The sequence below is a fragment of the Anthonomus grandis genome, chromosome 6 (genome assembly GCF_022605725.1).
Source record: "Anthonomus grandis grandis chromosome 6, icAntGran1.3, whole genome shotgun sequence".
NCBI lineage: Eukaryota > Metazoa > Arthropoda > Insecta > Coleoptera > Curculionidae > Anthonomus > Anthonomus grandis.
Window position 1 is genome coordinate 21,405,926 of NC_065551.1, and position 22,797 is coordinate 21,428,722.

At 31.0% G+C, this 22,797-nt stretch overlaps 2 protein-coding genes and 1 long non-coding RNA gene across 4 annotated transcripts in view; 2 read left to right on the forward strand and 1 right to left on the reverse strand.

Moving 5' to 3' along the window:
• Window positions 1-18,400, reverse strand: part of LOC126737802 (apoptosis-stimulating of p53 protein 1) — a 413,921-nt gene extending 395,521 nt beyond the window's left edge. Inside the window, exon 1 of one of the 2 annotated variants that reach the window (XM_050442856.1) lies at window positions 18,086-18,400. In XM_050442856.1, coding sequence (XP_050298813.1) covers window positions 18,086-18,088 — 3 coding nt within the window. In that variant the 5' untranslated portion in view covers window positions 18,089-18,400. The remainder of the gene's footprint in view (window positions 1-18,085) is intronic. The other variant, XM_050442862.1, reaches the window with a different exon arrangement.
• LOC126737808 (tol-Pal system protein TolA-like) lies at window positions 970-2,083 on the forward strand. The gene is made up of 3 exons (XM_050442870.1): window positions 970-1,292; window positions 1,368-1,544; window positions 1,770-2,083. Exons 1-3 carry the CDS (start codon window positions 1,025-1,027, stop codon window positions 2,027-2,029), a joined length of 705 nt encoding a protein of 234 aa, XP_050298827.1. The 5' UTR covers window positions 970-1,024; the 3' UTR covers window positions 2,030-2,083.
• On the forward strand, window positions 13,624-22,480 carry LOC126737813 (uncharacterized). The gene is made up of 2 exons (XR_007661113.1): window positions 13,624-13,657; window positions 22,056-22,480. It is a non-coding gene; the product is annotated as an uncharacterized LOC126737813 (long non-coding RNA).
• Window positions 22,481-22,797: the final 317 nt, after the last annotated feature.

A 22,797-nucleotide genomic window follows, 5' to 3' on the forward strand; every position in this document is an offset into this window, starting at 1 on the left:
GTCAGAATAAAAATTATTTATATTACATAACTTTCAGCTTTTCGAGTAAGGTTTTTTTTCTTAAACGGATAATAATTAATAATTGTTTTCTAGTTCATTTCTCTAGAAAGTAAAAGTTTTTCTTTTTAACTCTTTTATGAAAAAAATCCATATTTTTTTTTGGTATATGATTTCATAATAAAAAAGGGAAAGAAAAAGAGATAGCATTGTTACATAAGAAAAGCATTGTTTTTATCCTAAATCCTGCATCGTCTAAACACATAAAGACCTAATCAACTTTTCTTTTAAACTATCAGATTTTTTCTTTGAAAATAGAGTGGCTTAGAAGTCATTTAATACTTCCGTGGAAAATACACCTCAACCTAGTCCACACTACTTTTTCCTTAAATTTTATTTTCAAAAGGCACTTTAAACAACGTTGCTTAAAATCATATAAAACCCATTGTATTTCATAAGTGGATTCAACGCTTTGTTAATCTTTTTCGTCTAAAGTTTCTTTGCGGCCTGGCGAGTTATAAAGCCGTAATTATAAGACATTTAATACCTAAGTAAAAGTAAGTTGATACACCACAGCTGGCTGGTCAGTGTCGGCTTACGTTTTATTTTGAATTTTGATACCGAAAGCCCGTGTTTAGTCACTGGAGTGGGAATTGGGAGAAGGCAGAGTAATATTGGACATACTGAATGCATAAATATTTAGAAATTATGTACTAAATTACCCTATATTCCTCTAGGGGCTACGTGACTGTAAATCAATTAACTATATGCACATACTTAAAAAAAATCACGAGCAGTGCTCATTGTACCGTGGGCAAAGTTTAATTAAGTATTTTTATTTTTTTTTAATAAATTATGGTTTTGATATAAAAATTATAAAATCTATAATAAGAAAACTTGCCCTTAAAAATTTTTCTTCTAACTGTTTGGATTTAATTATGAACATACGAGTTTCCTGTCAAACAACAATAAAACTTAAAAACAACAGCTGTCAATCTAATATTACAAGTCAAATATTACAAAGCCTATGATGAAGCTTTACCATATTTTACTAATTTATTATTTAATATTGTTGCATGCAGTATGGGGCGAAGACACCATAGCCGAAATGCAAGATACAAAAGCAAAACCGGTCGCCCAACAGGCGACAAATATCGCACAAAAAGCCGCCGAGGACGCTAAAGCTGCTCAAGACGCAATGCAACAGGCCGGCCAGCAGGCTGCACGTCAAGTTAAAAACCAATTGGCAGATAAAGCTGTCGGTGCGGCCAAAGCTGCTCAAGCTGCACTCGCAGGTACACACAAAGAATTCAATATTTTTCATGTTTAATAACTTATTATCGATTGTAACGTATTTATTATGTTATAAGGCAAGGAAGAGTTAGTACAAAAGCTCCAAGACCAACTTAAAGAAGCTGAAGTGGTGGTAAATGAAGAATCACAAAACTTGCAGCAGCTACAGCAAACAGTCCAGGCAGCAACAAAAGCTGCACAACAAGCCCAAACCGAGTTGAAACTGTTGCAGACCACGTTGCAGCTTGCACAAGGTAAATGTTGCAAGTGTTCAGCACTTACTGATAAGCTAAATGAGCTTATTGCTATCAACCGTAACATTCAAAATTACCTGAGCTCAGCTACGGAAACTCAATTTGAATATGAAACTAAGCCTGTAACTGAGAAAGTTACTAGAGTGAAAGGTAATTTTGAATTGCTTCTTCATCTTTTACGTTTCTAAAGTAAATAGGATTACTACTTAAGAACTTCTTATACAGGGAACGCTGCTAACTCTCAACAAGCTCTGGAAGGTACTCAAGTTCAGTTGACTGATAAAGAAGAGCTGGTAGAAGCTGCCAAAACCCGCGTAGAACAGCTAAACAAGGATCTGCGTGCAGCTAAAGTTGAATTAGCCAAAACCAAAGATGCTGCCAAGAAAGCTGAGCAGTCAGCTGTAGATGCTAAACAAGCTGCTCAAAGGACCAAAAGAAGAATTAGACGAGCTTTATTCGAAGCCATACGGCGCAAACGAAAGTGATTTATACTTTATTAATTTCATGTAATTGAATTTTACATAAAACTATTGAATTAAGATGGTTATGTGATCAATAAGTCATATCAAATCAATCAGGTTTATTTCGAATCTGACTCGTTGAGTTGCTAAAGAATAGGCTCGCTTTCACAGTATTTAACTTTCTATATCATTAATTTTAGCGGCCGATTATGTCAGTTTCGTAACGACTCGGACAAAATACGCGTGAAGGTTTCGTAACAAAAAAAGGTTTTTGTCGGCCCGCCATCGCTGTTATTTTGGTAAACTGTGGGTATTTTTTTGTAACGTGTTACATTGTCGCTTAACAAGGAGGCAATTTAAGCCTATTGTCTCTTAAAGGATTGACGAACGAAATGATTTAGCCGTCGAAACTTTTGGCCGAGGCTTTTGTTTTTTTTTTTCGTGGGAAGTTTTTTAATTATGCAAAGGCACGAAAATGTTTGGTGTTGTTTCTAAAAGTAAATTAAATTTAGCAGTTTAAACCTATTGTTGGTTTTTGGTCAAAGATAATGATGTCAGAAGTTTTATTATGCAATTGGCACGTGTCAATTTTATTTTAATTATTTTGGTTGTTAATTATTTGAAATCTTGATAATAGATCTAAACTATTGGGTCATTTAACTTTAACCATACAACCATCATACTTAAAATACAATAGTTCTTAAGTGACCCTAGAAAAAAAAGTCGAGGGGTGTTAGATCTCGTGATCTCGCCGGCCATTCCATTGGACCTTTTTTCCTAATCCACTGATCTGGAAATGCATCATGTAAAAATTGCCTTACAGGAAGAACATTTAGGAAGAACTTGTTGAAAATCTTCGTTTAGGTTCCTACCCCCAGAAATATCCAACTGATTTTCAATTTCTTTAACAATTTTAGGTTAAATGGTGGTTTCCAACATTTCCAAGTAAGTTTTCTTATAAAGGTTATCATTAATAAATAGAGGCCCGACAATAATATCATCCAATATTTCCGCCTACACATTGATTTTTTTCTGGATGAATGATGTCTGATGCGGTTTTTCGTCACTCCAAAACTAATCTTTTTTCTCTAGCAGGAGTAATACGTAACTCTTATATCATTTTCTCACAAAATTCTATTCGTCGGTTAGGGTCGTTTTCACGCAATTCCTGAAGAATTTGCATTTTGTATGGATGGAAATGACTTAATTCAAGTAGTTGACGTATAGATTCATGACAAATTCCTATTATCAAAAATAGCAAAATATCCCAATACTTGTGCCGCCTTATCAAGTACTCTGCGATGAACTCTTTCTTATTTTTCATCCTGCTTCTTCAAATGTAAAAAATAGTTGCTCCATGTTTTATTACGTTTAATGACGTATTTTTTCCAAAATTTCTTTCGTTAATTAATGCAGCAGTCCTTAAACCATAAAAATAAATTATTTTAATTCTTTCAGCCATACTATGAACCATTGTGTGAAGTATTTGGATAAGTCGGTTAAAAATTTGCAAGACGATATACAATGTAATTTTTTTTTTAAGTTAACTCCAAACATCTAGAGTCTGGTACAACCTAAAACCTGCATTGCAACATACTGCATTAGTAAATAAACTTTTTTACCGGATTACAAAAATTATTGTTACTTTTGACTTCTTTGACTGTAGAGTACAGTCTGACACACTTGACTTAAATATTGATCAGTACCAAATAAGACAAAACATATGTGCATCTATTTCAAAGAAAGACTTTCAGAATGTTGTTGAAATGAATTTAAAAAAAATATTATTTTTTGTTTAGAGCAAAATATACAGCATTCTAAATAATTAAATAAAATACACTTTATAAAACAGGTTTATTTTATTTAATTTATACCTTTATTTGACCCTGCATAAAGCCTAGGATAAATTGTTGTGCAAGGTCTTTTGAAGTAGAATTCACTACTTTAAAAGTCCTTTAATTTAGGGTATCACAAAAAGGGTAGTGACTTATTCTATAACTAAAATATAATGATTGTAGCTCCCGTACCTGTATAAAATTTGAACCATATTGCCCTTTTTTAACTTTTTTAATTTCAGAGGTATTTCCATTAAAAAAATTTAAATTGACACTCCACACTGCATACGCCAGTTCTTATAACTTTAACTGCCTGGCAGAAAGCAAAAATGACAAAGGATGTGTGATCAGAAACCTTTAAGTATTCAAGTTTTTGTTATTTATGCCTTTTAAATATTCCCTGAAGACTCTGTTAAGGTCTCTTAAAAATGTTTGTTAGGATCAAATAGCTTAAGACAGCAAGTGTAATTTTATTTTGTTCTTCTGAAATCATTTTATCTGACATCGATTATCATGGATTAAATAGTAATTTGTTAAATTTTTGTTGGATTTTTTTTTTCGTTTTTTAACTATGCTCTGGCTCATCAATTTATAGTATTAAATCATCATACGTAGTTGATGTTATCACATCATCGCTATATCATTAAAAAGGAAAACTGGGTTATAGCGCCCTCCCACCAATCTTAGCCCCGTCCATATAAGACCTGTGTCTGTAAGTTAAGATTTTTGAAGAACTAACCATCTAAGCAGTATTTTTAACAAGGAGTCTTGCTTTTTCTATAATTCATCAATCTCTCAATAGCTTGTCAAAGACTCAGTTACTTAAAAAAACCGAGGATATGAAGGGAGATTCGTCAAAAGGTGATTTCTTAGGCGCTCAAGCCACCACCTTTAACAAATTCATTTATGTATCCAAATCTGTCTTTATACCCCCAGCTTCTTCTTCTGCCAGTTTCACGCAAAGCCTCAAGCAACAATCAATCAATCAATCATATGCTTTATTGTCAAAAAATTACAAAATTTTGTAAACAAAGCTAATAAAAAAAACATATAAAAACAAAACAAAACACACAAAATAAAAATAAAAATAAAAATAAAAATAAAAATAAAAATAAAAATAAAAATAAAAATAAAAATAAAAATAAAAATAAATATACAAACAAAATAAATATATGCAAAACTGTACAAAAACAATATACCTGGTCAATGTACATCATGATGTATAATATGTCAATAAAAATAAACAAAATAGTCAATAACAGTAAATTAATTAAATACAAAATGAAAGTGCACTTCAAAAAAAACACAAGAAAAAAAACTAATATATTCTCTATTTTAAGACATAAAAAGAGCCAGTGTGTGTGTGATACCCAAAAAGTTATCCTAGAAAAAAATCCTCCACTGCGTACAAGGCTTTTTCCAGAAAGTATGCCTTCAAAGCATTATGAAATCGAGGAAAAGGAGTAATTGATTTAATTTCCAAAGGCAAATGAATATGCATCTTTTTGGCTCTGTATAGAATAGAGCTTTTTACTAACTCGGACCGAGGGGTTTGCAGATAAAGATCTGCACTGCGTTGCGAAGTGAATAATTGTGAAACGGCCTACTTGGCATTTCTGACTTATGTTTGCGTAATAAGCAAATAGATTCCAATATGAATAAAGAGGAAAGAGTAAGTAGCTTGTATTTTTTAAAGATTTTTTGACAGTGAGCTCTGCTATTAAGTCAAAGCAGATACCGAACTGCTCTCTTTTGGAGTTTAAAGATGCGCTCAAATTGAGTCACACCGCATGTGCCCCAGAATGGAAGGGCGTAACGTAGATGTGACATGTTTATTATGACACAAAAAGGGCATAATAAACTGTTCTTGATGTTTAAAAACTTAATTCCCTGGAAACTGATCTTAAGGCAAAACATGCTGAACTTAATTTTTTATATAAGGCATCAATATGCAAGTCCCATTTTAGGGAGTAGTCAACATTAAGTCCCAAGAACTTCACAGATTCTACAACGTCCAAACTGGTGTACAAAGGGTTGAATAGTAGTTTTATATGGTAAGACTTTAGTTTTTGAGACATTTAGGCACAATAACATTTAATGGTAATTAAGTCATTAGAAATAGTAGCATGTAGTGCCCTAGCATCCGGATTGCTCCATGTAAAGCTAGTATCGTCAGCAAAAAGACAGATTTTGCCACTGATGTTAAGATTGGCCATGTCATTTATAAAAATCAGAAACAAAATAGGGCCCAGGACTGAACCTTGAGGTACCCCACATTCTATTGGTTTGCAAGAAGACTTCATCGTATCAACCTTTACAAGCTGATTTCTGTAACTGAGATACGATTTAAACCACTCAAGGGGCGTTCCTCTGAACCCATAGTGATTCAATTTGTCAATTAAGATGTTATGGTTTACACAATCAAAAGCCTTGGAGAAATCACAAAAAATTGTTGCTGTTGAATGATTATTATTTATACTGGTGTAAACACTATTAAAGAGAAAAAACATAGCATCATTTGTGCACTTGTTACTCAAGAATCCAAATTGGTGAGGAGTAAGAATTTTATATTTAAACAGAAACGATAGGAGCCTTTTTTTAACCAGTCGTTCAATGATTGGGCGATAGTTTGAAGCTTGTTGTTTATCTCCTCCCTTATGCAAAGGAATAATTATTGCAGTCTTAAGGCCGGTAGGAAAGACTCCATTTTAAAATGACTTTTTAATTAAGTTTGTTAGATGGATTAAGGTGCAATTTGGCAGATTGGAAAACATTTTGAGAGTGAGCCCATCTGTACCAGATGATGATTTATTTTTTATTTCATTAATTGTAGTTTGAAGCTCTGTTGATACAATGGGGGTAAAAAAGAAGCTGTGTAAATTTTTATTTGGGAGATATGAACGAGGATCGTGAGAAGGTGTTATGGTAGCCATTAGATTTTTAGCTATATTAACAAAGTAGTGATTAAGGTCCTCAGGTGAAGTCGGGATAGTGCTAGATGAAGAAGTCTTATTTCTTAACTCAATTACAATAGACCATGTTTCTTTGGCAACATTACTTGATTCGATCATCCTTTTATTATAATAAATATCTTTTGCAGCTTTTATAGTCTTATGGTACATTTTTCTATAAAGCTTGACATAGTTATGAAAAAATACGCTGTCTGTAAATTTTTTCAGGTGTGATAATGAGCGCATGTCTTTTGCAGAAACACGTAAGCCTTTAGTGGTCCATGGCTTATGATGTTTAATTTTGATAGGTCTAAGAGGAAACGACTTATCTGCAATACTTGATAAAGACTTTATAAAACTAGAAAATTCACTATCTTTATCGTCAGAAAGAAAATCCCAATCAGCCGTTTGGCATAAGTTCTTGAATTGTAAGAAATTATTTTTGCCAAAAACACGGCCTAATTTACGTAACGTGTTTTTGTCTTTAGAACTTATGGAAAATTTAGTTAGTGCAGCTTCATGATCAGAAAATAAAAAAGATGACACGACATAGTCGATTGTACTAGAACTATTTCTAGTTATTCTGGTAGGAAAGTTAATATGCATTACTATACCCATTGAGACGAAAATAGAGTAAAGAGATTCTTGAGCAGCACACACACTGGAAAAATCAATATTAAGGTCGCCACACAAAATTAATTTACCTTTTAAGGGCAAGGATTCTAGCAAGCTTAGTAGTTTTTGAAGGAAAGTCTGTAAGTCAGCGTCAGGTGTTCTATATACACAAATAATATAGAGGTCGTATGTGCAATAAAAATACCTCTAACAACAATGCATTTACATAATTGGTAATTGGACTAACCATATTAGATTTCCACTTATTTCCTGGATAAGTATTCTATAATAAACCATACGTAAATAATATCATTAATTTTAATGGTTTTGAATTGCTTATTGTTCACGGATCAGCCCACAGGGCCGCGGTTTGAATCAACAACAACAGTTACTGAATTAAGCCGCGTCTGCTATGCACAAGATTTCATTGTTCGCCCCGTATTTATTCAAACACGAAATTTAAACCGAACATACAAGGACTGGCGGGCTGGCTGGAGGTGTTAACCGTGGCAGATTATTTGCGTATCATGTCATGACCTCTTTGGACTGACTAATTGATTGTGCACGCACAATGAGACCATGTTTAACTTTATTTCATATTTGGAATAAAAAAATTGAAAATTCTAATTTTTTAGAGAAGCCTGATAAGGCCATTACTCACTTTAATTATTTGAGGCTACAAAAGTGGCTAAGACTACAGCCACACTTATTGATAATATATTTAGTAATCTAAGTCATAGTGATTTTAAGAGTTTTGTTTTAAATTCTGCCTTATCGAATTACAATGTGCACGTACTAGTACTACCTGTAAGTTTGGAAAAGAAGCTAAAACCTACTCAGTTTTTGGAAGGGGAATTTCTAGAGTTAAAACCAGATATTCTAAAAGTACAAGTGACAATATTCAACCAATCAACATATTACAACACAAAAATTGTTAAAGGCAATTTATAAGCCTAGTCAGTAAAATAAAAATGAACGTAAACTAAGAGATATAACAGATATAAAAGAAACATTCCAATATTAGTAGTATTGACATAAGTATTGCTAAAGAAATATAAAATACGTCTAAAATTTATACTACAACTACTAACAATATACTACACAAGTCTAATCTAAGAGCCCTCTAGACATCATAAAGGTTATTGAATAGTTGATATTGGTCAGTCAATAAATTCCTGTACTGATTTAAAAATATTTCCCATGAGGAATTTTTTTGTTTTTAATTTAAGCTCTTTGTGATGTACTACTATCCCTAGAATAGATTTTACTTTGTTCAAGCATTAAGTGCCCACATACACAAGGAAGAATTTTGTCATACTGTGAGTCTAGAAAATGGAAATCTAAGCTCTTTAGCGTTCCGGTTTTATAGCGATGAACATTTAAATCTCTTTTAAGAATATAATCAACCAACTGCAAAATATAAAGACTTGCCAATGTGAGAATATCAAGTTTTCAAGTACACTTCTACAGGAGGCATCCAGTGGAATTAATTCCATGGATCTCAGAGCTTTCCTTTATGCTATAAATGCCTTCTTGATAAGTGCCCTGATGGACCTTAGGTCATTAGTTTTCTAACCTAATTACCCCATACCATTATGTTAGGAAACATAATGATCCAAGTCTTGTATAAATCATATTAATGTGGCATTCCCAAGTTAGCTTTTGATCCAGGTATAAGTCCAAAAACTTAGAGGTTGCTCTTTCAATTACAGTTGTTTCATCAGGCCAAATTACTCAGCTATGATGTATACAAAGATTTTTTTACAGAAATGCTTAAAAACCGTCTTCTTATTATTAGACACTGAACCATTCTTACAACAATAGTCACTTATATCCTTACATGTTTTGCTGCAATTTTTTGCAACTTGATTCTCATTTGAATTCCTTAGTAACAGAGTTGTGTCGTCCGCATACAATATAGCTTGACCAAGGCTGTTACATTATTTTATAATGTCATTTAGAAAAAAAATTAAGAAGTTGGTTTCTAATATTGACCCCTCTGGTACACCACTAACTGCCTGGCTTATAGAAGAATTAGTTTTATTTAATACAATAACCTGCTTCCGTTTTGAGAGTTATGAAGTCACCCAACTGTGTGGTAGACTATGCATACCCACAGCATACAGTTTTTGCAATAATAAGTCCTTATTGATTATATCAAAAGCACGGATTAGGTGATGGAAAAGGCTAACTGTTTCCTTACCATTAAATGCATCATAAATGAACTCAACACACTCAGACAGTGTAGTGGCTCTCGATTTATTTGGTAGTAATCCATGCTGTCCGCTAATGATGTATTTGTTTGCTTTTATATATTCCAGTAATCTACTGGCAAAACAAAGTTCAAACATTTTTGACAGCTGATCTTTGACACATATAGGTCTGTAACTAGAAGTACCTCTCCTCAATCGATTTTTCCTTTAAAAAAGGAATACACTTGGACACCTTAATAAGATCTGGAAATTTCTCAAGAGTCAAAAGATTTATTAATAGTAAGTAGTAATTAGGTAGGCCAGAATTTGACAGATTTCGTCTTTTGTTGCACCCATAGCTTTTTCATGCAATTCATCCATGACAGCTACAGACTTACGAGTTGTTAAGGACAGCAAATCCGTCACCTTGCAAGATTTTATTGCCTTCAGAAAAAAACTCAGGATAGGATAGGATATCACAGTAATTTAATTTGATTTGATCAAATTTGGGTGGCTGGCAAGTTTTTAATGTATCCAAGAAAAAGTGATGAGAGATGCAAGACGGATTTTCAATAATATTAATTTAATACATTTAATATAGCATATAACCTCTTACATTCCATTTTACGAATTCTTGATAATCAAATTTTTCCTAAGAAGAATTTAAGCAAGTCAAAAAAAAATCGTAAACCATGGGTAACTCGTGGGATAAAGAATTCTTGTAATAAGAAAAAGATTTTATTTTATAAAAAAAGCAAAAGCCAAGTAACTAATGAGTATTTTAAACTATATTGTAATATCCTGAAAAAAGTTATATTACAGCTAAAGCCTCTTACAAATATACGTTTCATTAAACTGCTGAAAACAAGTCAAACGCAACATGGAGTCTGGTAAATAAGGTAACAAACAAAAAGGCTTCATCCATTTTCTTAAAGAGACCAGGTACAACACAAACTAACGAAGAAAAACAACCAAGTTTCACAAAGATTTATTATCGATGACACGTGTTTCGCTCTATTAGAGCATCATCAGATCTAAAACCAGGTTGATTCTATGTAAAATGTGATGTGTATTTTGGTGTTTTAGTTTTGGAACTGAATCCAGTATGGCTTTGCGATTTTGTGCACTGCACTCGTCATTATAAAGAATTTTATAAGGTTTGTTATCTGTATCAAAAGTGAGCAACATTTTTGTGCCTAAAAAATTACAAAGAATTGAAGCAAACCTTTGATATAAACCTTGAAAGCGGACTTATTAGAGGCAATATTCATGTTAACGTAGAAACCGGTGGACTTCCACACTTTTCATTTGTTAGTATTGTGGCTCTACCTATCAAAGTGAGCTCAAATCATTGACACGACATTAAAAAGATGGCGCTTATAAGTATCTCGATTTTTGAAAAATTGGACTTACGCAATTTTCATATAACGGTAACCATTACATCTTATTGCGGGTATTATGGATCGACTTATGTATTAATATATTCTACATAATGTAATACAACCATTTGCTGGGAATAATTTACCACTGACCATGATATGTCAACAGGGTAACGACCCTAAATCTAAATCAAAGGTAATTTAGCAATGGTTTTTATCAGAAAAGATTACGGTTATAGACTTAACTGATCTAATACAAGTCTTGCAAGAATCCTGGAATTCTATTGGAGAAGAAACCATTATGAAACTTTTGGAATCTATGCCAAACCGATGTCGCAAGGTTATTGCCAATAAGGGATACTCTACCCACTATTAATTTTATTAGTTTAGAAATAAGTATTATGTTAAAATATTTAGTAAACAAATTTGATTTCTCTACTGTTGTCTCCGTAGAGTATTTAATTTTTTTAACTGAAATCTTTGGTTTCATATTTCTCGGCATTTTCAAATGAACCCTAATTTTTAAAAGTTTCTCTATTTTGTCCGATAATGTACTTTGAATATACTATAGAACTAATTATAAGTAAAGAAGCATGGAATTATTAATAATTATAAATCTATTAAGTATGAAATAAATAAATATGTTAAGTTGTTAAGTTAATATGCAAATATTGTAAAAATGTAAATATTTTAAAGTGAACACCGTGCATCTCAATTTAAAAATTCAATTACCTTTTCCGCGTGTTCGACATTAATTTTAGTCCCTAGAAATGGGAAAAAATGTCAAACCCGCATGAAACTAATCAAAGTTGTCACACTTTATGCACAAAGAGAATCATTTATATTGGCACGGGTGTAGTAATGGCGATGTAAAGCACGAAATTGTGTGTAATTAAATAAATTTGCACTTCGGAACGGGCGTTAATATAATGAAGGTTGATTCCGGTATAAAGGGATATCGTTGTTGAAGTGCCTGTCCGGATGGGGCTGCTTGATATTGTCATCGTGGAGATTGAGGAATTTCACTGAAAGCGCTATTTTTTATTGATTTTCGTTTAAAAATGTAATATGATATCGGGTGTCAATTCGAAAACTTCCTACTCTTTATGCAGTTAATGATATAAAAAATCGGAAAGATATGTAAATTTTATTTGTATGAAGCACCGTAAGGATAAATATTTTTAGACTTGTTGTTACAACCCGCTAGAAGTGTTAAATATTTTTAGGATGGATATGGGGGCTAAGTGGGTAATCTTTTCAAGAAGAGTTTAATTTTCTTTTCAGTGATATCCTACTTTGTTGCTTTTGGTCAAGAGGTTTTTGAATAATCGCGTTTTCAATTTGCAAAAACAAATAAGCTTGTCTGATTTCAACTTAGTGTTTACACAAATATTATATATTGTATTCTGTCTTAAAATACGTTGCTTTTTACCAAATTTGGTAAGCAAATTTAAGAAATGTAGCCAAAACAAAAATATTATTGTTAATGCGCTTTTGCTTGTCGTAATGTTAATTTTCTTCAAGAAATAACAGAATTTTTTTTTTAGAGCGGTTGGAATGTATGCACAAAGAACCGCATTGATTTTTATTGAAAAATCGAAATCATGAAGCAAGTAACAGATAGGTGCTGGATTAGTTCACAAAGTTCTCCAAAACTGATTCATTGAGTAATAGATGCTGGTACTTCAAAAACTTTATGATGATAATTTTAATAAAAAATAGACTTTTGTGAATTCCCTTAAAGTCAAATAAACACCATACCTATTATTCTGCTAAATATCTGTTTAAGCGATAAATATAATTTTTTTCTAAATGCAAATATTAGTAAACAAATTTGTCGGTATTGGAGTAACAAAGTCGCATATTTTTCAAAAAAAAGCAGACACAATATCCCCAAAAAGTAAATGTTTGTGCTGATATTTTTCGAAATGCAGTTACAGTCCTTTACACACCAAATAATGATACATTAAATAATGACAGTTTCCTATGTAAACGTATGTCCGCAAATGCTTCGTTTTCCGTTATGTTCACCATTGGCGCGTGGTAATGATCTCAATTAAAAAAAAAATGGTGCAACACTGAGATATTTCAGTTTAAAAATAATTTTTAAATTCCTCGTTCAATTTGTGACAAAAAACTTTTCTTATCTTTTTTTCGGATGTGGCGCCGTTTTCATGCAAAAAAATCTTGACGGGTACTTGACGGGTATGTATTAATCTGTACGGGTCTTCATTTCTTTAATACATTATCTAGTAGGCTACTGTCAACATTTATCTAATATTAAATACAAAATGTCAACATTCATCTGGAAAATACGAAATGTCAAATCAGCGTTACTTCACTATTAATCTTTTAGTTATTATTAATATGTAATTAATTTTCCTTTTAGCGAAAAAAATTGAAAATTTACAAATGCAGAACTGTCAAGTATACATTTTATCTATGGCCAAAGTAGTGGAAATGGTCGGCAAGCTCAAAGGTTGTATGCTTAGTTGTATCCAGGACGTAAAATTCCCCATTATACAATATTTGCTCGTCTTCACCAACGTTTGGGTAAAAATGGTACGTCAAGTACGAACTACCTCGACAAGTACGAACGGTGCAACTAGAAGATGCAGTTCTAGAGTTAATTGCGGAGTCACCTGAAACAACTACTTGAAAAATTGCCAACATATTCAACGTAAGCCACTTCATTGTATTTGAAATTCTTTAAGAAAATCATTTGTATCCATATCATATTTAACGTGTGCAAGCTCTACAACCTAGAGACTTTTTTCCGCGTCTATTTTTTTGCCAATGGATTCTTTATCAAATCGCTTAAATTCCTAATTTTTTAAATGGTATTTTATTTACTGACAAGGCTACATTTGGAAGACATTGCACACGAAATTTCCATAACAATCACCTATGGGCTGAGAAGAATCCACATGGAATCTTTGAGACGCATTTTCAGCATCAGTTTTCAGTAAATGTATGGCTTGGGTTAATTAACGATCAGGTAGTCGGCCCATATTTTCTTTTACAACGCCTAACAGGAGAATTTTACCTTCATTTTCTAGAGAAAGAGTTACCTGTTCTTTTTGAAGAAATTCCTCTACAGCTGAGGCAATGCTTATAGTTCATGCATGATGGTGCACCAGCGCATTTTCGTATCAGTGTACGTAATCACTTAGATACAGTATTTCCAAATCGTTGAATAGCTAAAGGAGGTACAGAACATTGGCCTGCTCGATCGCAATATTTAAATCCTTTAGATTTTTGCATTTGGGGTTTTCTTAAGTCATTAGTTTATTCCACTCCCATTGAAAATGTTGATGACCTGAAAAATCGAATTATAGCTGGCTGTGAGATAATAAGAAATATATTAGGAATATTTGCGCGAATAAAAGAATTAATGAAGCGAAGAATTGTGTAACGTCTGAGGGAGGTCATTTTGAATACTTATTGTAGCTTTGCACTAAAATTTTAGTATTGTAATTTTTTACTATTGTTCTGGTTTAATATTGTTATTTTAGATAGTTCTTGATAATATATTAAAGAAATGAAAAATACGTATCAGGATGTTTTTTTTGCATAAAAACGGCGCTACATACGAAAAAAGGTAAGAAAGATTTTTTGTCACAAATAGAACGGGGAATTCAAAAATTATTTTTAATTTACAATATCTCAGTGGCGTATAATTTTTTCTTTAAAAAAATTAATATCATTACCCGTATGCGCCCCAATAGTAAACATAAAATTCTTAGTTGCATGTCAAAAAATGCGCGATAACTACTTCTTAAAACCCTCCAAATTTCATTTTCATATCTCAACCGGTTTCAGAGCCAGAAATAAATCGACAATTTTTAAGGAAAACTTTAACACCTCATATCTCGGAAAACGAAGCATTTGCGGACATACGTTTATATAGCAACTATCATTATTTTTGCATGCAGAATCACCTCCTGCAGTTTATCGCATTTATTTACTAATACCCTGTATAATTAAAGAAACTTGATAGGTAATACTGTAATACGCTGCTTGAGAAGACTACTTATGTTACTTATGTTCTCTCACCCATGAGCCAGAAACTCAAATTGGTACAGAGGATGATGCCAAATGAGTGTCCTTCAGATCACCAAATTTAAGAGCATTAGACTTTTTTCTTTTGGGAGATCTTAAATCCTTTTTTATTTATGAAACACACCATGCTGATATTGCTGATTTTAAAAAACAAATTGCAGCAGAATGCAAGAAAATGCCTGGTCAAGTTTTTCGAAATATTTGGGAAGACTTCGAAAGCAGACTCTATTATTGTTTATAAGAAAATAGATAACTTATTCAGCAACATAAAAGATAGAAATTACTGTAGAAATGTATCTCTCGCAAATAAGTAGTTATTTTTATCAAAATAAAATAATGAATACTTAGTTCTTTGAAAGATCTTTAAAGATGTTTGCACTTTAGAGTTTAGGCCTCAGCTGCCTACAGACTATTTACCATGATGTTAAATACGTTTATAAACAATCATTCGTCAAATTAAAATCACATAAATCAAAAAGGAATTTGATTTGGTGTTTGCTTTATTGTTTAGGTCATTTAGATCTATTCAAAGTATTCTATTGGTTTTTTTAGTTTTCAAATGCTGAAGGTAACTAGCTTTTACTCTTCTTACTGAAGCAAGGGCAAAATTGCGCTTATTCTTATAAGGATTCCAATATTCAGGAGTCTCTTTTGTATTCTCTATGTGTATTCTCTAAGCGCTTTATCTCTTTTTCTTAAAATTAATTTTCGTTTTCCGTTAACCATGGTTCCGACTTTTTACTTACTCTAACTTCTCTAATTGGTGCATGTATATTGAAAATAGAAGTTCATTGTTGTTTTGCATATAAAATACGGATACGCAATAAGATAGCTTTAAAGTTTCCTGAATGAAAATAATTGAAGTAGCGAATTTTGATAACTTTTTGCTTAGATTTTTTTACTTAAATACTCAATGTAATAAATGACATAAAATTATGATCGCCTATGCTAAAGTACCCCTATGTCGACCAATCTCATTTAAACTTACAAAAAAAGGGATCCAGGCAAGTCGCTGATGTATTTGTTACTCCGGTAGGATTATTAATAAGTTGGTCATAGCCATCGGAATGCAATAAGTTAAGTAATGAGTTTAGTTTGAGCATGTCAATAATAAAGTCACACATTATTATTAAGTAATCATATGAAGGAGTCTGATTATCACAAAATTTTGAAATTTCAGTAATTGGCGTGTTTAAATAGATCATTATAATGGAAAGACAATAAAGGCTTATTTTTAGCTTAATTGCTTTAATTCCAACAACACTGTAAGAAATTAAAGACCTGACATAAATGCCCACTTTCCTACTTCTTCTAAAAAAAGAATAGTCAGGCAGCGATATTGCATTTGAAGGTTCAGATTCATTTAGCAGCGTTTCTGATACTCCACTAACATCAAACTCATTAGTTACAACGTTTCTAAATTCAACGCAGTTAGGAAGAGGGATCTTACATTTAAATTGGCAAAGTTCAACAATAAAGATTGATTGTTAGCCATTTTCTACAGTAATGAAAAAAAAATATTATAATATACAATAAACCAAAAAAACCCAGACAATCTGTACGAGTCAATTATTAACTTTCGAATTTAAGCTTTACTATATAATTTTGGTATATAGGACAATTTTAATTTTGAGAAGCCTTGTGATCTGAAAGTAATTTCCTCTGTGTTTTGTTATTATAGTTATTGTATATCTAGTATAATTTATCCATTGTAAAACTTTCAGAGAACACGTTTTAGAACAATCAATTTAATTTGCAACAAATTATTTAAGATTATTTCATTTTTTGTAAAGATATTGCACATTTCTTGAAAAAAATTATAAACATCCGAAAAAAAAAATAATTTCCTAAAAAAAGGAAAAAAAATGTTCACTCACAGTCACACACATATTAAATATCTTTATTCGCATGGCATATATTTAAAATGCGTTATAAAATATAAAAAATAAGTTACTCTTAAGAACTTAATCAGTTTGTAGAAGTAGAAATACATTTATTCAACTCCTTCTGAGAAATAAGAAAAAGTATAAAATACCTTTTTTTAGAAATAAAAATAAGAATTATACAAGATACCTATAAAAAATAATTGACTTTATTTGTTACACAAATCAAATTTTAACTCTATGTAAATCAGTTTAATTTGCTTGAGTGGTAATCAGCTTTTCCATAGGGCAAAATATAATTTGGAAAAATAAGGAAATTTTATTAACTGCCAGAAAGCAATTAATTTGATTAAAAAAGTTAAAATGATTAAATGTATGTTTATTTGGAAAAATTGCAATTATCTTTGTTTGGCACAAATAATAAAAATAACTTAAATGACTAACAAACTATTATAAAACACTGCCGAAAAAATAACTTAAGACGTCTAAAAGAAAGCAAGTTAATTGATTGAAGTAGATAATTCTTATCTATATTAGCCTAAAAATAAAATATTATTTAAGCAAAATAACGAAAAAATACATTAACTGCTTAAAAAAATTATTAAGTAATGGCTTTAGTGGCTTTATAAAAAATTTAAATTATTTTAAATAACTGACTACAGTAAGTATGCAAAAAAACAACTTTAGCTCCTAAAAAATATATTTAATTGCCTGTAATAAATAAAATAAATTAATTTAGGAGTTCTGGCCAAAAAAAAACTCGAAAAATGTGCCATGAAAATAACTTTACTCAGCTGAAAAAAATTTTTTTTATTATAATGAAATTATTAGATACAGTTCACTGGAAAAAATATCTGTCGCGTAAAAGGATTAAAAAATTGGTTCATTAGCTTCGAATATAATAGGACACTTCTTTAGTTTCTTGTAGAAGAATAATAAGTTCTAACTGTCTAAAGTATTTTTACTTTGGAATCCGAAATAAATTCAATTTCTCAAAGAGCAGTAAAAAACTACTTCGGTAATTTTAAAAAAATGATACTTTCAACTAACTAGAATGAAAAGGAAGACACCTATTTAATCCTAATTATTAAACATACCCTTATCATTAAAAAAATATTCCTAAAAAAAAAATTCTCAAAATTTTAAATACTACAAAAATTTACCATTTTATTTGACTTCCAATTCTTTCATCATGTAAAATGTCCAATTGTTTCAGACATCAGAAGTGTTTCAGTGATTTCACGTATCCTTTAAAAAATTATCCATTTTCTTATAATCACTTTATCCAATAATCACAAATATCAGTTAAACCGCAATAAACTCAACTATAAAATGTTATTGTTCTCGAGCCATAATAAAATCACTTAAAGAAAAACAACCACTAGAATTAGAAACGCGCAACCAATTTTTGGCCGGCTTCTCGACTATTTCGCGGTAAAAAAATTATTATCGGAATATAAACGACGGAGATGTTTACTAAATCTAAAGACCTTCACATAAACTAAGTTACAAGGCCGCCTAAGTTGAGAAAATTCTCGTAACGAGGTGGTACCTATTTCGTATTGAATAGGAGATGAATGGGAAACGGCAGCGCGCGCTGAAATCTACAAAGCGGAAGGAATGTTTTATTTTATTTGATAACCTGCATTGTTTTAAATGGATTTGTTGTATTTACGTCCAAACGTTAAACTAAATGTATTTTATTAATTATATTATATATCGACCTTTGATATACAGTTGAGTTATGCGTAAAAAACTAGTCTTTAGCAAAAAAAGGTTTTAAGGTAAATATATGTATTATAAGTAAAAATGCGGATATAGAGGATTCATACTATTGCTTTGGTTTGTATAATATAGTTCTGTATTGTAAATATTTATGTACTTTATTAAGTTGGTAATTAAATTAAAACCTCTTCTAATTTTCTCTTATACAAATTATAAATTATAATTATGTCTTCGTAAGTGACTTGTGTTAAGCAGGCACTCAAAAATATTATTGTGGTTCTGGCCTATTGAGGCCAACAGCAAAACTACTGAACTAATTCACCAAAATATCAAGAATATTATACCAATATGATTGTATTTACCAAAGTAGAAATGTTGGTTGAATATATTATAGTATACACTATGTTTCTATACTATGACGACATACGAGTGTATTATTGTATATAATATTATAACCCAAATACTCAATTAATCGTAGAAATTTGTATGTTGATAATTCGCAGATAAAATGGTGCTTGGTAAACTAAAAAAAATATTTAAAAAAACTTGGCGTAGACGTTTAAAAAACTACTCTCACGCCTGCCTAGGACAAGCTACAGCCGGCAAAATATTTATTAAATAACCTCTGAATTATTTAATAAATATTTTGCAAGCTGTAGCAACTTATATAGTTTATCAGGTAAATAAAAAATTTCTTTCATCATCTTCTCATTAAAGGTTGGCAACCACATTTCTGAATGTATCCCTGTCTCGTGCTACATAGAACGGTTTCTCAACAATCATTCCTAACCACTCTCTTATATTACGAACCAGGATTATTTTTTCTCTCTTCCTATTCTCTTCTTCCCCTCTATTCTTCCCTCTATTAGGTCTTAATGTAATGCATATTTCTTGTTGCGCAAAATATGAGCTATATACAGTGTATTACAGAATAAGATGCTGATCCTTAAGAGTATTAGTTCTTAACGATCTTCTAAAATAACCTGATGATTTTAATAAGGAAGGTTCAAACAAAACTATGTCCTAAACTGTTAAACTTTTGCGCTACATAGTGTAAAGTCTTTAGATTAGTCTTAATCTTTTCTTCAAATATTATAGGACATGCCAGAAACATACCATTTAAGTACTATTTATGACCCAAGGTTTTGGACATTTATCATACAGTCTAGCGATGATTTAACATTCAACACTCGTTCGATGTTCTAAAAACATTTTACTAATTTATTTTTGCATGCGTCTGAAAGTTTTAGTTATTGAAATAGTTTTCGAGGAATATTAAAAAAAAAAACAGAAAAAATTTCGAGGGCGAATACTAATTGTATATTTATATATATAATATGTAGCAAATAAATAATTTTGAATATCTAGTGGTGCAAATATGCTCTAATACTTTTGATGCTATTTAATTTTAGAATAATAATAATAAAAAAAATATAGAAGTATTAATCTATCGTTTAATATGTCAAATTTCAACGGTGTCTTCTTTATTTATGTAATTGGTCCTGTAATTTTGATTTTCTCTCCTTTAATATCCGTGTATGTGAATAAAATTAGCTGTAGTAGTTAGAAGGGCTTAAAATTCGTCTATTGCTTCTGCAGGTAGGTAAAATCTTTTTATACCCCTAGTTCTAAGATAAAGGAAAATACCTATATATATTATGTAATATAAATGTTTTAAATGAAACATTTATGGTTTATTTCCATAGCAAATTTGTCATGTACTAAAGACACATATTGGACATACATTAAAATGTCGCAGAAAAATCCAACTTAAGATGTCATACACATATTAAAAAAAGTGACATGACCAGTGTCAGAAACATTCCTGGACATCTGTAAGGAAATAGGGTCATTGCTGGCATCTTTCTATTGTCCAAGCGAATATTTCTGGTATGTTTCTAAATTATTAAGATAGTAATTTTCTAGATATGTTTATGAAACTTAGAACACACCCTCTGAGTATCAACAGTCATCTTTTGACATGGGAGATTTTTTAAAGTTTAACTGGCGTCGTACAAAAACGTAAACTCAATATTTTTGAAAAATATTACGTATGTCACTGGTTTTGCGTAAAACAAAAACTGTTTTTATAATCTTCATTAATTATATAACAAATTAATTTTTTTGATTTTTTTTCAGTCCGAAAAAAATTAAAACATTTTTATGTACGGTTAATTGATTAGTAAAACAAATTAAATTTAATTATTTCCTAAACATATGCACATTATTTTACCACGACAGTAAAATAATTCTATCTAGAAGTCTAGCGGTACTCTAATATTAAATAGTTTTAAAAAATGTCATACAGGGTCTCTCAAATTTCGTTCATAGAATGATAATGATATATATTCTGAATCATTTTTAGAATGATTACCAAAAACGACAAATATGCCCATTTTATGAGTATCTAAAGTATAGATAATATATTATATATATTATTATAGTATATTCCTTAATATATTAATAATATTATTAAGGAAGCAATGACAGTGATAAAATACATAAATGATGCCAAACAGTTTTGACTAATATTTATTTCAGTATACAGTTAGAGGTTCATTTAATTTCAATTTAAATCACATGAAGCCTTTCAAATGCATAACTTAATCACAAGACAGTTTTACCCCTAACCAAAACTCTTTATTTTACTCTCGACACACCTTTTGCTAACGCAATGTTAGCATCTTCGAGAGAAGATTATAACTCAGTTTTAGTCTTTTCAAAAAGTGAGTTTTAATCATCTCCCGAATATGCTAACATCGTTAGCATATTCGAGAATTTAACAAAACACGTGTTAAGACTAAAATACAAAGCTTTGTTTAGTGGTAAAACTGGTCTAAAACGTCGCAAAATCTCGTAATTTGAGTGGCACATCAAAGGTGTTAACCATAGGACTCTAACTATCGTGATAAATTTTACAAATGCTGAGTTTGCTGATATACAATACCTGTACAGGCGTGCTGACGCAACTGCATTTAAAGACCAGACGATTATACAAAGAATGTTTTCCAAATATGCCCTAATATTTTTAGCAACCCACAGAGAAAGCTACGTAAAACAGCTTTGAACCCAAAAACCTCCTAAGAAAATTTCAGGAAGTTTTTGGGTTTCTGGTACGAATACCGGAAACCGAGGAAACTCTTTTATGTTTAATAAGACTCTGAACTAAGTGCTTAAAAATTTTTAAATATTTTAAATATTATTCATATTTTAGTATCGAGGATTTTCATGATTATTTACTATATCCGTATCGTATCCAAAGAGTCCAGGCCTTACTTGCTTGAGATTTTCCATCACGTATAAATTGGTTTCTTTAAATGGTTTCTGCCAACGTTTTCTTCAAATGGTCTGCGGAAATCCCCAACTTGAAGTCAAAATTTCATTCACAGACAAAGCTAATTTTTCCAGGAACTCCATAAAACACTTTCACAACAACCATTTCTGGGCTGAAGAAAAAAAGAGACGTTTTCAAAAAATGCGTTGTGGTAAAGAAGGGTAAGACATTATTATGTTGGAGATTATGAATAACAAGACACTCTGTTGGTCGAGCTCGCAAAAAACGAATCGATGACATCCAAGCCATAGCCAGTAAAAACTGGATAACGAGAACATAAAACCAGAATGATTAAAATAGCTTAAAGGAAACTTACATCCTGCAGTGTTCCAGAAATCATTTTAAAGATGCATAACACATAACTCATTGGTAAGGTGTTACTGTGAAATGGTTTCCCTACAATCGAGATGAACGTTTTTTTGTCTCTTGTATTTAATTAAATTATGTCGATTATTGTCTTCTGTAATTTTTGTTTAACAAATAAATGTTTTTTGCTTTTTTCCTTTTTTCTAGTGTAAAACAAATAATTTTATTAAAACCTTCAGGTCACATGTTGTGTATGTTGATGATACATAATATATGAACATACACAATATATTATTAATAACTTCTTAGGGGAGAGATTTATGATTAGATATGTTAATAGCAATGAATAATGGAATGAGCCTCAGAAACACGAAAACTACTAAACAAAAATTCTTGTCTTTGTTTTTAAAAGTAAAAAAGAAAATAAGACAGTAACTTAATAAGTTTAAATAAGTTTAGATAGCCAGAAATACAAAAAATATTCACAAATTCTTGGATTTCTAAGTTAAT

Coding starts and splice junctions, on each gene's coding strand:
- LOC126737808 (XM_050442870.1), top strand. CDS start 1,025: ATGATGAAGCTTTACCATATTTTACTAATTTATTATTTAATATTGTTG. Junction 1,293..1,367: donor TGCTCAAGCTGCACTCGCAG/GTACACACAAAG, acceptor TTATGTTATAAG/GCAAGGAAGAGTTAGTACAA. Junction 1,545..1,769: donor CACGTTGCAGCTTGCACAAG/GTAAATGTTGCA, acceptor CTTCTTATACAG/GGAACGCTGCTAACTCTCAA.